The sequence below is a fragment of the Dysidea avara genome, chromosome 1 (assembly GCF_963678975.1).
Source record: "Dysidea avara chromosome 1, odDysAvar1.4, whole genome shotgun sequence".
NCBI classification, from domain to species: Eukaryota; Metazoa; Porifera; class Demospongiae; order Dictyoceratida; family Dysideidae; genus Dysidea; species Dysidea avara.
Window position 1 is genome coordinate 52,517,716 of NC_089272.1, and position 19,380 is coordinate 52,537,095.

At 35.9% G+C, this 19,380-nt stretch overlaps 1 protein-coding gene across 1 annotated transcript in view; it reads left to right on the top strand.

Moving 5' to 3' along the window:
• The window catches only part of LOC136268600 (ankyrin-1-like), a 51,765-nt gene that overhangs the window by 17,593 nt on the left and 14,792 nt on the right, over positions 1-19,380 (top strand). Inside the window, exons 4-10 of the mRNA XM_066063979.1 lie at positions 3,465-3,510; positions 5,169-5,329; positions 7,745-7,943; positions 8,944-9,793; positions 11,027-11,210; positions 17,065-17,168; positions 17,458-17,601. Coding sequence (XP_065920051.1) covers positions 3,465-3,510; positions 5,169-5,329; positions 7,745-7,943; positions 8,944-9,793; positions 11,027-11,210; positions 17,065-17,168; positions 17,458-17,601 — 1,688 coding nt within the window. The remainder of the gene's footprint in view (positions 1-3,464; positions 3,511-5,168; positions 5,330-7,744; positions 7,944-8,943; positions 9,794-11,026; positions 11,211-17,064; positions 17,169-17,457; positions 17,602-19,380) is intronic.

A 19,380-nucleotide genomic window follows, 5' to 3' on the forward strand; every position in this document is an offset into this window, starting at 1 on the left:
CATATAGCTACACCCTGTAGCTAGTTGAAATTATGAGATATTGATTGTGACTCAATCATGATTTAATAGGGGGAGGGAGTGCATGATGATAGTATGTTGATCAGCAAATGACTCAAATTATTTGAGGGTTTCTTGTAGCTATTCTGTTAGTATCATTTTCTTCTTGGTAGTAATAAGGTACCTGTAGCATGTTGAATTGGTCAGGTATGTATCTTCTCAGTCTGTGGTCTGTCTGGCTGTTTGTGTTTGTTGCTGTTGTATTGTTTCTCTGTTACATTGTTGCCTGTACTGCCGCCTGCATCTTTGTCTGTCTTCTTGGGATTCAAACTTGAAGCATTCAGCTTCAATACCTTCCATTGTCTACTGCTGTGTAGTAACTATACGGGGAGGTCATTAAATTGAGTCACTTGCTGGAGCAAAATGATGGTGTTACAAGTAAAAGGAAAAAGATCCCTAATCAAACTTAAATTTCCTAATGTTTCCTTATACTTGTTTGTTTACTTTTTTGTAACATTATTATGACTGGCGAACCCACACATAACTACTGCGACATCAAAGGAAAGGATGGTGCCAAAATTAATGTTTTCATCTGAATGTGCTCCCCAGCTATCAATTACTAACTCGAAGGTGAAGTGGCCATTACGCTTCGCTTTCAGCTATTTTCAGTACGTTACGTGGTGCAGCAAATGAAGAACAGTAGTAGAAGTGCCTCTGCAATCAACCCAGTCATCACAAAAATATGGATGATTCGCACACCCCAACTATGAATTACTGACTCAAAAATGAAGTGACCATTACGCTTTCACCTATTTTCAGCCAAAGAACAGTATTAAAAGTGCCTCTGCAATCAATCAAGTCACCACAGAAAATATGGATGATTTCCGTTTACAAACATGGGGAAGCCATGCATTGCACTACCATGAATCGACACATTGGGCTGTCAGCAAAAGAAATGGGACACAAAGGTAAGTCTATGATGTGTGCATTCTATGTACTGCAGTATGCCAAAAGGCATGTCTCGGGATGAAGCGACGTCGAAGAGTAAAAAACTCAAGCCCATAGCCTTACTGAACTGTTATCGAGTTACGCTTGCCTGAAGGCATCAGGCAGGCAGACAAGCAGGCAGTAGAAATTTTAATTGAATATATGTGACCCAGTCTGAGAAAACCAGGGTTATCGCCTATTTAAAAGTATCGAGAAATGCCAGTTTTAAGTATTTAGTGTGTTGTAGCTCGCCAATGGTTGAAGCTATGTGTACCAAATTTTCACACGTTTTACACCAATTCCTTACCTTCCAGAGCATTCACTGTGCAAGTAGCCAACAACTAAGTTTCCTGCCATTTTAGATAGTTTTTAAGCCGAGGTTGACTGTATCAGGCAAGCTACAAATTGGGTGGGAGGCGGGGGCCCTGGAAGGCAGGCAAGATGGTGTTCAAAGATTGAAAAGGAAGGCTGAGGGATGAATTAGGCCAAGTTTTGGGCCATTGAGGTCTCAAAACTGGCTAAAATAAAAGGAAATTCACGACAGAGATATTTATTCAACACCACAGAGCTGTACAGCCACATACAGTCATCCCCAGGCTGACCAGAGCTCCATTAAGGCCCCACACCACACGTACGGATCGCCACTCGGCTTGGGAAAAGCAGCCAACAAAACCAGATCACTCAAGTCTAGCAGATTTTGATTGTGGAATTGGATAGTTTATTCATGTAGCTTTGTGTCCTGGGTGAAAATCGAATCTGCTGACATGGGCGATAAGACCGGTTTTCTCAGACTGGGTTACATATATTTTTTAAATTTCATAACAATCTATTGGAAGCATTTAGGGTGTACTGAAGGAACTTTTGGGCTTGGTTATACCCGAGGGTTTGGGACTCTCGTACACTATCTGAGAAATCCAAATAGAAATCTATTAATTATTTAGAAATCTTGAAATCTGGACCCATCTAGAAATCGGATATTTTCTTTTCTGTCCGAATTATTGACTTGTCGAGGTGAACAAAGATGGCTACGATGACTATTTGCAGTATTTGACTGCATACTTGTGCTCCTGTCGAGGATTCTGTGATCCCTGTCATCCATTCATGCACAAATAAAACTTGTAAAAAATTAATATTGTATTTGAAATATTTTTGAAATACATAAATATTGGGACTCTCGTACACAATTTTGGAATTTTGTGGGGCGTTGGCGGTCCCTTGGTTATACTTAACCAATACTGCCAAGGTACCAGGATGGTATTGTGAAGCTGGTTTTTGGGTGATATTTTTGGCCAGAAAAACCCAAACCTCTAATATACAGTGCTGCCAAACTGTATGATAAGGAGGTAGTAATGAGATACTTAGTTATGTTTGGGGTTTACTTGCTGTCAGACCTTTAGTACTGGTCACTGTAAGGCCACTCGTTGTTAATTTTATGTTTCAGATCCCCTGCCTGCATTACTACGTATATCTCACCACCTAAATTTGGTCATTATTGTTATTATAAGTTTTCATCATTATTTCATCATCTCAATGTTTAATCAGGGCCGGTGGAAGCACTACGGCCACTACAGCCACTGCCGTAGCAGATTTTCACAGCCCAAGCCAGTCATGTGAGCTCATGCCTAGCTAGGCTAATCTCGAAGCTAATATAGCTACACACTAATAAGGTAGCTCCATATAGTAGTTATGTCGTCAGATAAGACATATGCTAATCTATATCTGTTTCTAGACAGACACTAACCATTCTAACCTTTAATACAGTAAAAGGATGTGCAGCCCACTTCATGTTACCACTCGTTTAACCTCTATTATATCTGTGTGTATAATGATCGAAGCACGTAATGACCAGTGCGGTGGACGTTCTTCCAGCTCTGCTGAGAGGTAGGTTGTAATTGTATAAATGAAATTAGACTTTACAACATATAGAAAGGTAGTGTGACAGCTAAGGAAGTTACAAAAGTCAGTGTATGTATGAAGCAATATCCACAATCTCTGAATCATTACCTGGCTTGTTACCTGATCAACCACTAAGAGCTTCCACTGGCCCTGTTAATGATTGTATAGAGGTTATAAATGAACTTGCGTACATAGCTAGAGGCATAGAGAAAGGAAGGTTAGATGGGCTGAAGACCAATCCCAATGTCAGGAGAAGGGACTTTTAATTAATTAACCCCTTCACTTCTCAATAAGTTAATGATTAATGTAAGATTGAGACACTCTAATAGAGCATTCAGAGAAAGGTGCATGTAAGATTGTAATGAATAATGAGCCACCCACCCACATTGGTTTAGGCTACTTGAAACATAAAATTAACAGTAAGTAGCCTAAAGCTCTAATATAATAATAACGAGTTGGCCTAGTTAATCCAGTCATGAAGTACACTTTAGTCATGCAATTACAAGGTGGTTTATTAAGATTGTACTGCTGCTAGTGTAGCATATCATGTGAAGACCATTTTGTTCTCTCCATTTACATTTCAGTTTTTCATTTTCCATCTACAAGGCATTCCACCATTCCAATTAACAGGTATACATGCTGTATAGCTAGTGTAATGTATTAAAATAATCAAAAATAAAAATTAATAAATAGTTAACAGTAATGACTACTTACCTTTAATTTCAATAGTAGTTTGAAGGGTGTACTCTTTCAATTTTTCACAGCTTGGATTTATTGATATAGTTGATTTTATTTGTTTTGAAGCGTTAAAGCTGGCCCTTTAGTTTGCTTTTACCTTTTTACTTCTACAGGCTTTGATAAGTCAGCATGTGGACTCTATTGTTTCTCTATTGCAGTATTTTCAATTAAGAACTTCAGACAATGATTTAATTAAGGCAGTAACTTACCCAGATTTCAAGTTGGGAGTTGTATATTTGTTATGTATCATTGCTGTAGCAGAATTTAAATTGGAAGAATAGCTGGTAGAGTGCTTACTTAACTTGTGAAGTGTGAGAAACATAAATTTTATATGTGTAGTAACCACACTGTATTACGATTAGGGTTGTGTGATATAATAATGATAACATGATTATCATGATACCTGTGTGATTATCGTGATAAAGATAATAATTTTTCTATTATCGATATCTCAAGATGACAATAAATCCCTGTATAAGCGGTTTAGCCGGTAGGTGTGACAACAAATTGCAGTAAAGCTGACTGCTCTATTATTAGAGTATCTTGATCACATGACTCTTATGTAGTCTATATGTTTGGTATGTAGCCTGGCTAAATAAATTATAAAAATATAGTAGTACTCTAATAGAGTGCACATTTTTTCTGAGCACTTCTCAAATTTTTCTGAGCACTTCTCAAATTTTTCTGAGCACTTTTAAATGTTCTAGATTTTCCATGGATAGATTATATTCTGGTGTAATAAGCTAGAATTTCCATTTTTAAGGTAGAAATTAATTGAGATGAGCAACTGATGGCAATAATTAGAATATTCTATAACAGGCTGCCATGTGATGTACTCTTTTTGCTTTTGCTGTATATTGCTTTAATGCCTTTACGTATATTATAATATAATTAGGGCTGTGCAATAATGAAAAAAGTCTATGTATAATTTGATTGTTTTCAATATCAAAAACCACATTATCATAATGATCGATATTATTTTGACAATGATATGTTGCATAGAGTACACTTACTATACAATAGTCAATATTGAATTTTTTGCGCATGACGGGTAACTTTCAATGTACAAAACCTTTAGTAATGTAATGGAAATCTGTATAAATATCAATGAGTTATAACGTGAAAACCAACCGTACAAGCATGCAGTTACCAAGTGAATTTTGAGATCCCTTTATATATGCAATGTTCAGCAACTAGCTAAATAATATAATATTTTACAAATGTCTTTTAAAATCTGTAAAAATAGACAAAAGCCAGCATAGCTACAATAGAAATGATATCTAATCTAAAACAGCCCAGCTGTGAAAAAGGGTGCAGCCTTCCAAAAATAGGCTAGTATGAAAAAGATGTGACATCAAAGGTTTCGTCAAAGAAATGGCTGCAATGATGTTATGCCAATTGAGTGACAGTATAATATCATCTTGACTGCCACCTTTGATATCACATCTTTTTCATACTAGCCTATTTTTAGAAGGCCACAGAGCTAGGCTGTTTTGGATTAAAGCCTAAAAAGTTAGAATTTACTTGCATTTATCCTGTATGTTATCAAGATATGGAACCGCAATCACCTTCAACTGACGAGTTGCAAACTGAAGCTCAAGAGACTATTATACGTTTGGAAGAAACCATACGTTCTACAGTTAATGTGCACACGTTGACTAATCGATTCCTACACAGAAGAGGTAGAAAACCAAAGAAATCTTTAGTACAGGTTAGCTGTCACATCTACATTACTGATTTGCTATACTATAATCATATGCAATATATAGTTAAAGGGGCAGATCCAGGAGGTTCAAAGAGAAGCCACCTTTTTGGAAGAGCATTAATTTTACTTGATGAGTTGCTGACATGTTTTTCTTAAATTCAGCAAACCAAAATCAGTATATATCAGTCAAAGAAATACTTATTGCAAGACTTGTAGTGACCAAGCATCCATTTTTCCTTACTTTGCTATATACACAATGACTTGAAAGTCCTAACCCAGCATCTTCAGATGCAATAAGCACCTCTAAAAATAATTATTTACAAATACTTTTAAAGCCTTTGGTTGCATTTCTGAAGGCCTAAATTACTATCGAGATAATTTTCTATTATCGTGATAAAGATAACAATTTTTTACTATCGAGATAATAGTAAACTTCTGTAGTTTTTGTAAATTCTATTTGGATAACATATTTATGGAATTGTCTCTACTCAACTTATAGACTATTTTCAATTACTTTTAATGTATAGCTACTTGCTAAACTATTCTTAGACGGTCTATATACTAATGTATGAAAGTATAGTTATGTTGTTTTGTGCAGATCACTCCTTATCGAGATAAAATCATTATCGAGATAAAATTGGTCCTCATTATCGAGATATAGGTATTTTCATTATCGCACAGTAATAGTTACAATGAAACACTACTGAGAAGTGATTATTTGCTATGAAATATTGCTACTATGTACTACAATTACCATACTCCAGGATGGAACCCTTTTTTAAAATTCTGGATCTGCCCCTGAATTATAACACATCTGTGAGATTGCATCTGATATGTCTGGGTCTTTCCCCGAGTTATAGCACATCTGTGAGGTTTATATCTGATTTTTAAACACTCCATCCTTGGGTAGGACATAGTGTTTACTATTAGAGCAGTCTGAGGGTGGAGTTCAATTTTTTTTGGGTGCAGTTTTGTGGTATGTATCTAGACACAAGAACGCCAGCATGCCACACCATGCATCTATTGACAAGAAGAAATTTTCATGCATTCATAGTTTCATGGTCCCTTCTCCAAAGCACACCATTTATGCATTATAGCTGTCCGCCAAATAGGGTAGACCATACAGAAAATTTGATTGGATTTGCTTCAGTGATCCGTGAGATAAGGGTGGCTAAAGCTTCAATTTCTTTCTTCATTTTTTTTATTCTTAGGGATCTACGGTAGTCTATACTTTTCACAAATATTTCATTATAAGTGTTTAGATTAGGGTTGAAATTTTGTATTTATAAAGAGCATAATAAAAGTGAATTCATGTGCTAAGTTTGCAAAGAATGTGTTAACCACTGTGCTATGAGCGTTTATTCACATAAAAAGATCAAACTTTCGTCATGGCTATATATGTACAGGGTAAACTGGCTTATGCAAATAACTCGGTATATACATAGGCTAGCCATCGTATCAGTGCCTTTTGATGGTTTGAAAAAAGAAAGGAGCAACAGCAAAGCAAAAAGAAAATAAAAAAAAAAACTGAACAACTGTAAAATCACTAGGTCGAGATAGAACAGTCACCATTGGGTAAAAATGCATGGAAAATGTTGGGGAAAAACAGGGTTCAAATCAGGACCTCCATACTGAGCACCCCAGTCCTCAACTACTGAGTCACTGCTATCGCGGTTGTTGACTTCACTTAATTTCTGCTTTATAAATGAAACTTCTAGCTTAAATTAATAGTAAACGTTCATAATTTCATAGATTTACCAATGGAAATTCTAGATTGTTCTAGAACATCCTGTGTGCATTCTATTAGAAGTCCTGTGTTCTATTAGAGTATTACAAAAATATAACATGCAGTACAATACAATTATAACTTCTGTGTCCAATAATCATCATTGTGTCTGTAGAGAAGAGAAATTGTGGGTAAGATGAACCAACCTTTGGCTAACTTTAGAGTATGAAGAAAATGAAATCCAGCCAAGCTGTGAAAAAAGGTGCGGCTTTTAAAAACCTGGGTGAAGATCAAAGGTGGTGGCCAAGAAATAGCTGAATGATGTCAATGCAAATAAATGCATAGCCATATTAAATTAGGTATTAGCATCGTTCTTCACCCAGGATTTTGCAACTCACTTCAGCCTAATCTTTATTTTGAAAGCATAATTTTATAATAGACTTGGTTTTTGAACACTGCTTCAAAACACATTGAACTGTTTTCAAAGCATAATGAGCTGTTTTCAAAGCATAATTAGCTCAAGTCTAGAAGGAAATCCCATGATTGGCTGTACCAAATGAATTCTTTCAAGGCACTGTGAAGGTATTGATATTATAGCAAAAAAAATCTCAAGTGTTTGTGATTCCTACTACATTTAGTGTTACTGTACTAAATAATGATAATAATGCTCTATATAGCAAATATTTATATCACAGGCAGTGAGGGAGCAAGATAAGAATACAGTAGACAAGTGGGTATCATACTTGGAGTCTAAACCACACAATGAAAAAGGGAAAAAAATTGTTGATCAGTTCAGCTACGAAGATGTTACAGACCAGTTTTATAATGCTGTACACTATGCAGTAATCAATAATGATGTCATCATGTTTGAAAAGCTCTGCAGTGTAGATGCAGGTACATAGTTGTTTGTGCACATATACTTTATACATAGGTACCCTCCGATTATGCTGGAATAATAATGAGCATAATAGGTGCCTGAAAGCATTGAGCATAATGCTAGGAACACTTGTGTATTACCATCAATTCTTGCTTATCAAAATACATATTACAGAAAAATATCAATATATTCTAATAGAACAGTCAGAAAATAATCAAACAGCTGACTGTTCTATTAGAGTATATTGATCTTTTCTGTAACATACATTTTGACAAGTAAGGATTTAGAGTCTGTGCTTCAGCAACTTACTGTTTTCCCATAAAGTGCAATTTCATGGAACTGAGGTATAAATATTGAGCATAATAGGTAAATATTGAGCATTACTTTAAAGATAATTGAGCAGTGCAGCATAGCATAATAGGTAAAATAATGAGCATAATTGGCGGGTCCCTATTTATACATAAAATTATTATGTATTATATACAATACGTCCATATATACATGCCTGTACGTATATACTGTAGCCATGTTTTAGCATAGATAGTATGCCCTATGTAGAACATGCTCAGATAAGTCATGATGCAACTGCACTGAGGTATTCCAAAAGGCACTTGTTGGGCTGAAGTAATGTCTCGCAGTGAAAAAAAAACCAAGCTATTGGCTTGACCATTATGGAGTTAACCTTGTCTGAAGGCATCAGTTGGTCAGTCAGTCAATCAGACTTTTACTTAAAAAAATTAATAACAGCTTATTGGAAACATTTCAGGTCACACTGAGGTTTACTTTTGGGTTTGATTATACCTAACCAATCCTGCCAAGGCACCATGAAGGTATTGTGAGGTTAGTTTCTGGTCAATAGTTTTTTTTTGTAGGAAAGTCTTCATGATCTCTACTATACAGATGATGTAGAATTTTAAATTATGAAGTCTCTCCCTATTATGATAACAAGTATATACATTGTGTTAACTTATTCATACAATAATTATATTTGCTAATCTGTTGTGTGTACATACGTAGATGTGAACAATTCTACTAATGAAGAAATTGAAAATCCTCCATTGGTCTTGGCTGCATTAAAGCTACCTAATGAGATTTTTAATGAAGAATCTGTTGATAATGGAGAATCTGTTGATGAGGTAGATTTTCCTTGCATACACGTACAAGAATCAAAGTGGACTGATTCTAAGCTTAAGCGTAAAACCACTTTTCACGCTTTACTCCAACACGACAAAGTTGATGTCAATAGCCAAAATCGTGCTGGAATTACTGCCTTGCATGTTGCTTGCAACAAAGGAAACTGTCATATGGTAAATGAACTTCTTCAAGTCAAAAACATTGAAATCAACAAGAAAGACAAAAATCATAATACACCTTTACATGCAGCTTGTGCTCGCGGCAATCAAAATATTGTTGAGTCTCTCATTAAAGCCGGAGCTGATTGCACAGTAGTAAATGATATTAAGAGACATCCTTTACATGTTGCTGTGGTTGAACGAAACCTAGAAGTAGTAATTACAATTCTTCGCAATGCTGCATCTGCTAATTTGTTACAAGATCTCTTAGATGCAAGAGACAAAAGAGGTTTTACTGTATTTCTGCTGGCTGTTCAGTCTGGAGATGAGCAGACGGTGAAGCATCTCCTGGAAGAAAAACATGCAACAATAAGTGACAAATGCGGATGTAGTTTCAATTCTTTTCATTATGCTGCTAGCAGAAACAAAGACAAAATTTTGCAGATGATATATGGACATGACGAATCTATTTCTGTTTTATTGCGTGATGATGCAATGACAATATCAGGTGACACACCTCTTCATGTTGCTGCTGAGTACAACCAAGTTGATGCCCTAAAAATTTTAATTAAAAGGTGAGAAATTCTGTTGTATCACCATTGCGATAATTATCCTTTATAATGTCAAATGCAAGAAAAAATTGGAATTTTATATTCAAGTAGAGGTCATAGAAATAAACAAGGAAGGTTGCCTACACCTGCAACTCTACCAGTGGACATTTAATCCCTACTTCAGCCAGGTAGACAATAGTATAGCTATGACTGAAGTACATATCATGTATTGGGATTAAAATTAAGGTCCACTACTTTTTATTTCTATGACCCCTATTATAAAATTTTTACTTATTTTTGTTTGTGTAACATGATTGTGACTGATGAACCTGCAAAACAAAGGATAAAATGGTGTCAGACATGTCTTAAAATATGTCTGAATGCGCTCTGACTATTAATTAATGAGAACGAAGTGACCATTCTGCTACTGTGTTACAGCACTACAAACAAAGAGCAGTACAAGAAATGCCTCTGCAACCAATTTTGTCACTATGGAAATTAAGGACAATTTGCACTATAAACATTGTAGTCAACACAAGGAAGCTGTTACACACTCCTACCCACAAATAAACACCTAAGCGGTGGTGTAGAAAGAAATAAAACACAGAGGAGGACAACATGATGCATCCATTGTAGCTGCTGTAAAATGGCATGACTTAGACCTAAGAGACATCAAACTGTGGAGAAATCCAGCTCGTAGTGTTCACATGTTGAGTTATGCTTGGCTGAATGTACTGTATCAGTCAGTTAGTTAAATGCACTTGATCAGAAAATTCAGTTATTTGAATTTGATCTAACTTGTTGGAGTGTTTGTGGTTACTCTGAAGGCACATTTGAGTTTGATTATACCTAGCCAATACTGCCAAGTTTTTGTGAAAGAAAAATGATGTTAGTTTTTGAATGATATTTTTGGGTAGACTATACTGTATGACGTTTAAAATTTTAGGTGTATGTACGTAAAACAGGTATCCTACATGTATATAGCAGGTGTAGGTAAAGTAACTGCATGTATGTATGTAATCTTTGCAGCTGCTCCTTAACCCGTACTGATATTACTAATTGATAAGTTAATGCCATGATTTTTTCTTTATTTATGGGTTCTTAATATTGCATGCCACACAAAGCAAGATTTAACACGTGTGTAATTTTCTAGATGCGTGATATAGACATTTCATTGTCTTATTCATATTTGTAATTCCCAGGAGTTGTAGCAATTAATAACTAATATACTTTATTAACACCTTTTGTGACATGTAGGGGTGCTAGTTTAGAGAGGAAAAATGTTCATGGAAGAACGCCTCTGTTAACAGCAGCTATTAATGGCAGCATCAAGTGTATGCAACTGTTAATTCAGAATGGTGCTGATGTGACCACTACTGATGATTATAAAAGAAACATTGTCCACTGCATTGTCATAAATCAGGATTTGGATGAAGTCAAAGTAAATTATGCATACATAAAGTGTACTGTAGGCTGGCCCTAACAAGACTCACTGTAATGTATTGTGAGGTGAAGAATGTGTACAGTTATGGTATCTCAAACATTAGTATCACCTTTGCTTTAATCCTCCTCTACCACAGCCTGGACACTGGGTAGCCTTTGGAGTACAGTATGTTCACCTGCAAGGAGGCTTACTGTATAGGATTGTCTGCCTACCTACCAGGAAAGAAACATAATGCTTATGTACAGTAGATATACAAAACAGACTATTTTGGGAAATTTTGTACTTCATGATCATTTATACCAAAATAGACCAACTTAGAGAGCCACAGAAGGGCGCAATCTGTGATGTACATCAAACATACAATACCACTCAAACACTACTATCTGCTTGCTTGTCCCTCATAGAATATTGAACTACCACGCTTACAGGTGTTTATGGTGTGGAATTATGCACATTGACTCCAGAACACGATCACATACAATTTATACCTCTATGTGTACTTTACTGCTACCAGCATTTACAATATTATTAGACTTTTGTGTAATATCGATATTTGTATGCATTATGCTGTACTGATATTACTAGGACCTAAGTCAAATATGCTCAAAATTTTGCCCAAAATGCTTTCAGGAATTTCCCAACTTTTTCACCTATTATGCCTTTCAGTGTTCTCATTATATGCTTGCATTATGCTCCTAAGTTAGCAAGATTTCTTACTGGAACATTTTGATCAGTGAATGCTCTATTAAAATACAGGTATTTCACTACAAATTGACTGTTCTATTAAAGAGTATTGATCTAAGGAGTTCTATGTACAAGTATATTGCAGTTTGCAGTTTTCACTGGCTGCTCTATTAGGGAGTATTGATCTATTTTCATGGAATTAAGCTCCATACTAATATGCTAGCATTATGCTGGCATAGCACTCCAGCCTATTTTGCTTTTAACATAATTATTTGACACAGGCCTAGATACTAATACTATGTTGATATCAATAGCGATATTACAAGCATTGGTATTGGTCGATTACTGTATATTTCACTTTAAGCAGTGATAAACTGCAGGATTGTGTGCATGAGCAGGGAATTTGGTGTGGCTGGTGTACACAAAGTTGAATCACAAACTGATAAACTTTTTCCATTCCTGAAGGTTCTTTGTTGCAGTCTCCTTTTTATTCTGTGATTTGTGGTGGGAAAAATCAGATATTGTTCACCAAACTACTTTGCAACAGTCATTGTTAACTACATTAATATGAGTATTAGAAAGCATATTGGATAGCTGGAGGAATTTTAGTAAATATCACTCCACCATAGAAATCAGGTGTTACAATAAAATCTAAAAATAATGAATATTGGTTGCACTTTGAAGTATCAACTGTTTCTGTAATATTGTTTAATCAGAAAATCTGTGTGGACATTAAATATCAGATATCATATTGGATGACAGTACACCAGTACAGCCTTAATAAATAATACAGTACAGCTCAGCTTCAAGGTAACATTTGTCTGTATCTAACACTTGATTGAAACATGGGCTAGATGTAAGCAGACATGAGCAAAATCGAAGGCAAGCCGTGTCCTTTTGCAGTTTGTACTGTGACTAAACTTGCATTGCAACACAATCATTGGCTAGAGTATAATTTTATGCGGACATGTGAGACACACACAGAATGCGGGCAAAATTCAAGCGAAATGTGAGCAAAAGTTGGGGGAAAATGCATCCAGGGCTTTTACCTTGGAGCTGAGCTGTACCATACCAGGCATGGATGTAGGAGAATTACATCACTTGCTAGAAATCAGTCAGCATTTTAAGACTATAGACTCTAATAGAACAGTCAACAGACAAATCAAGTATATGCTCTATAGCTGAAGTCAAATTTAATACTAAAGAGATTACCTATTTTACAATGTATAACCATTAATGTACCATGAAGCCACCTAACTTCGAAGGCAAATTTTAGGATATATATCTTATAAACCTTGGTTGGCCATGGTACTTTGAGTTAAGCCATGGCTGGCTATGGTACATTTTTAAATGTACCATGGCCTTGATGTGGGAGCAGTACCACCAATTTCTTTATATAAAAACTCAACCTGAAATCGATTGTGGGAATTTATTATTGGTCATGGGATGAAAACCATGAATCCGATTTTGCATCCCACAGCATTCAGATGGAAATGATTTGTCACCCTTGTCATCCTATGAGTTAAGAAAATGTTGGTTTAAAGTGAGAGCTAGTGCTATAGCATGTTCACAAGCAGTTTGCTGCATTTTCAAATACGGACCATGCACACTTTTCGAGTAACATGAGATAAACACTCTGCAGTAAAGTTTACCCCTATAGATGTTTAGCAAGTGTTGTAAATAGTCTGTAAAATGATGCAGCAGCTTTAAAATACTTGTAAAATTGCTTGTTGACCTTATCCGTGATACCCTTAGGACTTGCCCATTCATGTTAACAACATAGTCACAACATTAGTTGCTGCTGTCCCATAATCAAATTTCACAAGCTGGTCTATATAATAAATTCAGTGGTCATTCTTGTATTGGTTTGGGTGATTTATCACCCGCGGGCTCTTAGCCTGCAATTGGCGTGGTACATATCAGCTGTATCACGTGCCCTCGTCATTTGTCTGATATATACACCCACACCTCGGGCCTGACAGCCCTTGAGCTTGGGTATGATTATTATACTAGCTATTAAAAAGAATTAAAATTGTAAAGGGAGTAGGGATTGGTATAATATACATGCTACAAAAAGTAAGGAAACAAGCTCAAAAATGTTACAGCTGAAATGAGAAATGATCCAGCAATAAAAAGTAAGGAAACAAGATTAGATGACTACTTGTTAAAATGAGACACACTTTAATGCCTAATTTTGGCTAGCATTTTGAAATGAGACCATCAAATTAGCCAAAAGTAGGGATTAAAGTATGTCTCATTTTAGCAAGTAGTCGTCTAATCTTGTTTCCTTACTTTTTATTACTGGATCATTTCTCATTTCAGCTGTAACATTTTTGAGCTTGTTTCCTTACTTTTTGTAGCCTTTTCATTATATCAATCCCTACTCCCTTTAATAATTTTAATTTTTTTTAAATAGCTAGTTTGTTTACTTTTTCTGTCTAGCTAGCTAGCTATATATAGCTATATTTATTATTTTTATACTCTTTGTTTTCCACATAGTATAAATATCACTTGAAGTAGCTATCTTTTACCTTCGTAAGCAATAAACACCTCCAATCACTTTGTCTTTTAAAGCTATTACAGCAACTGTTAAAGGCTTCAGCTGCATTTTTAATGGCCTAAATACTGATGACTTAACAGTAAACATCATAAGAGTGGAACCCTTGCTTTTAGAAGTCTGGATCCCAAGGTGGATCTGCCCCTCAAAGGCATTATTAGCTAGCTACCTTGCAAAAAAGCTAAACTGGTAAGACTATAAAATGACTACCCAGCGTTAATAAATGCTAGAGACAACTCCTTGGGTACTACACGCATTCACCCTCGTCTTACACACACGCACTCACACTTTGCTAAAATTACGTGTTTGGGTTGTGGTGTGCACCGCAACTATTAATTATCCTTCGAGAAGAACAAAGAAGCAAATGAATGATGACAGCAAACAGCGTGGTGTAGTGGACAGAACATTATTGGAACAACAGATTCGTGAATCCGCCGTCATTACCTTGGCTGTCTGAAATTCTGGAGCCGTACACCTAGCACAACCGGGTCTTACAGCAGGCAGGCAGATGAAATCCAGGTGAATGGACAAATTTCATAATAACAAAAGTTGACCCTAGCAACCTGAATTTTACAATATTTGTAGGGGTAAATGTCTATAGTACCATCTCCAAATTTTAAAAGGATAGCATATAGGTCATGAGATATAACATTTTAAATTTTGTCATTTTTCCATACATTGTCTATGAGAGGGGGCAACAGCTGCCCCTTCTGGGTGGGCAATCACATAAATAATGTGTGGGGATAACAACAAATTCAATTAATGTCATTTTGAAATTTGTAGTTTTCCTGTACATTATCCATGTGATTGCCCAGAAGGGGAAACTGTTACCCCCTCCCATAGATAATGTATGAGAAACTGCAAACTTTAAAATGTCGTATCTCATGATCGACCTACATAATTATGCTATCCTCTTAAAAATTGGAGATGTTACTTTTGACATTCAGACCTACAAAATACAGGTTGCTAGGGGCAATGGTTTAAAATTCATTATTATGAAATTCATCTGTTTCAAAAGTTTTAAATTCACTGTACATCGAAACATTCAACTTATCGCTTCGTTTAACCAAGGTACACAGTATTAATGCATTCCAGGTGGATTTTTTAGGTAAAACTTATTGCAAGGCTTTTTTTAAAGTGCAAAAATTATGAAGTCATATGATTTCTTACCAATCCCTACATATTAAGTACTATCATACTTAATGATATCAGACAAATCACTCGGGCCCATGATACAGCTACATAGTCAAACCTCATAAATTACTTTAATTTGTTGTGAAGTCATAGCTGCTCTTCTGCTTTGTAGTTGGAACTGGTCAGCAAGCTTTCTAGAACCACTCCTACATAATACTACATACGTATGTTTATGACAGTATTGACAGGTCTTATGTTATCATATAGCCAAAAATATCAATTATCGTCAGCATTTCATCAAAACCATCATAACTTTGTAAGTGAACAACCTATGAAAGTCCAGTTTTCACTGTTCAATAGACCGTTTTTCACTCTTCATATAAATCGAATTTCAAAGCGCTAGCAGAAGTAATTAGCTCATTATGTCAAAAAGAATAAAACTGTAATTGTTGCCGAAGTGAATCTACCTGCATTATCGACCTCCCAATGCATTTCCATAGATCTATTATTGACGGGTTTAGAAACTTTCCGCTCTAACTTTATGTGGAATTCACGGATTCCCTAAAGATTTTTATATAATGTGGGCATATCCTTGGAGAGTAAATCGCTCAGGTTTGGCTGTGTTGTGCTGTTCTATCATTCTGTAATTACGTTACGGGCTTTTGTGGTTGGTGAAAAACCACCTAACTGTTCGTAATAACTGGGTATCTAGGATCTAGGACTAGTAGAAAATATACATGAAATACCTAACACTTACCAGCAAAGAAAACCACATATTTTGCTCTTTGTTTAATCCGCATACTAATAATTACATTATGCATGCTTCAATACTATCGATAATAGATATGTGTCGATAATTGGTCGCTTACGCTATGTGACCCAGTCTGAGAAAACCAGTCTTATCGCCTATTTATAAGTATTGAGAAATGCCGGTTTTAAGTATTTAGTGTGTTGCAGCTTGTGGAAGCTATGTGTACCAAATTTTCACACGTTTTACACCAATTCCTTACCTTCCAGAACATCCACTGTGCAAGTAGCCAAAAGCTAAGTTTCCCGCCATTTTAGATAGTTTTTAACCATGGTTGACTGTATCAGGTGAGCTCCAAAAGGGGAGGGAGGCGGGGACCCGGAAGGTGGGCAAGAGGCTGTTTTAAAACTTGAAAAGGAAGGCATAGAGATGAATTAGGCCAAGTTATGGGCCATTCAGGTATCAAAACTGGTTGAAATGAAAGGAAATTCACAGCAGAAGTATTCATTCAACACCACAGAGCTGTACAGCCACATATAGCCATCCCCAGGCTGACCAGAGCTCCATTAAGGCCCCACACCACACGTACGGATCGCCACTGGGCTTGGGAAAAGCAGCCAGCAACTATGTATACTTTTACTGCATAATTTCTGTTTAAATAATGGATGCTATGTGTACAAAATTTATATAAAAGATCTCATTTAAACTATTTATCATTTACACTTTAGACATTCTTCAATCGCAAGCTTGACAATGCTGCTATGTTGATTGATGCTCAAGACATTGATGGCCAGACTCCACTTCATATAGCATGTATAATTGGACTTTACAAGTAAGTTCATACCATGTGTTTGCATAGCATGTCTTTATATGATTTTCACATACACTACTTTAGAGCAGTTGATGTATTGGTATATAGAAGGTGTGCTCGATAGTTTGTACTTGAATTTACTTAACCATTGTCACTAAAGTCTAGTAGTAGATGCTGAAGCTAGATAATTTTTGCTGGGAAATCTTGATCCCAACTATCAGCCAAGTGCTACTTTATGTTATACATTAACTGGTTAAAAATACACTCCTAAAATTTTTGTAAACGTACGTAATGTGTGCATCTTGTTCAGAATTGCAGTGGAGTTGTTGAAGAATGGTGCAAAGATGACTTTGAAAGATGACAATGGCAGTGCTCCTTTGCTTGTAGCTTCTATTAGAGGACATTTGGAACTTGTTAAATTGCTGGTTGACAACTATGCAGATATTGATGTTGCGTAAGTTACAATATGTACGTATGCTAAAAAATAGGTGCTATGTAAGTTTATTGCAGTTTAGTGTTGGCAAAGTTTGTGGATTTAAAATTTGTCTTTTACGTAAATACATCTACGTACCTGAGAAATTTTGTACTAGTTAAGTTAATTAAGGCTTGTAATTACATAGTTTTGAATGCTTGTTCAATGCACCATGAAACAAATGTTGTGATGGTATCATCAGTGCTTAGTTCTATTATGTGTTTCTTGCCATGTTTAATTAAGGGAGTTATTATGGGGTTTGTATATAACTCATCATCTCCAAGCACACATATGTAAGTCTGTCAGTATTCATGTATTTTATCACTTTTAGCACTAAAATTACATATTAAGAATAACCTCAATACACTTGTTCATTATTCAGAATATCTTTACTGAATTCTTGAAGTTATTTCACATGGGTGAGCTACTCCATATGTTTCTACCGGATTTCATTTTGGGAAGTGATAGAATGCCTATAGGAAGTAGAAAATGGACCAAGATAAATAGTATCTATTCCAAAACATGCAGCCAAAATGTGAAAAAAGAGTGTGACGCCAGGGTGAAAATCAAAGGTGGCCAAGAAATGGCTGCAATTATGTTAAAGCCAATTATTTTTGATGAGTGCACTCACAAATGATTAGCATTAACCATTTTTTAGCCACAACCTTTGATGTCACAACTTTTTCACCCTGGCTTTTCTGGAGCCACATCCTCAATTCACAGCTTAGCTGTTTTGGTATACTTCTAATTGTTTGCTTTCTTTTTACTTGCAAATTGTCTTTTTCTTTACTACAGGAATGAGGGAAGAGTGCAGGTCTTCTCTAGCTTGTAACATAGCTAAACTCTTTACAAGGTGACTTGTAATGTAGCTGAACTCTCTAGAGGTTGACTTGCTTGTAGCTAAGTATTCTCTAGGATGACTTGTTATGTACTGTAGCTGAACTCTCTACAAGGTGACTTGTAACATACGTAGCTGTACTCTCTTCAGGGTGACTTGCCAGATCTTTCAAAAGGTTAAGTAGTAGTCTCTACAGAGATACCTGTAATGTAGTAGAGCTATCTGCAGGGTGACGTGTAACATAGCTGATCTCTCTACAGGGTTACTTGTGGCATAGCTAAACTCTCTACAAAGAGACTTGTAATGTAGCTGAACTCTCTACAGGATGACTTGTAACATAGCTAAACTCCCTAGAGGTTGTCTTGTTTGTAGCTAAACTCTCTGCAGGATGTAAGTAGACTCTCTGCAGGATGTAGCTAAACTCTTTACATGGTGTCTTTTGACATACATAACTAAATGCTCTAATAGTAGTATAAGAGTGACTTATTACTTAGCTGAGCGCTCTTATAGGATGACTGTTCTCAATCGCATACTTACTACAAGCAGTTTGTTTTTGCTTTAAAACTTGGCAGTTTTAACTCCGATTCACCATTCTTCAATGATAAATCTACCTACGTATATGCACACTGGTACAATAGTTTTTTGTTAGCAATCCACAATTGCACAATTGTTATGTTTACCTTGGTTTCTTCCAAACCATAAAAGTTTTGAGGTTTGATAGTTAACCTATCCAAGTACCAATTTACAGCTTCTTTTCATAAGCAGTTTACACTGTAGGTGTGACAATAATAGTTATTTAACGTGAATAGTCATTAATAACTCCCTGACCATTTATTGTATTGAAACCAAACTTGGTACTAACAATTGCCTTTAAACTTCACCTATGCGTACTAAATGTCAAGGTAATCAGATAATGCATGGCA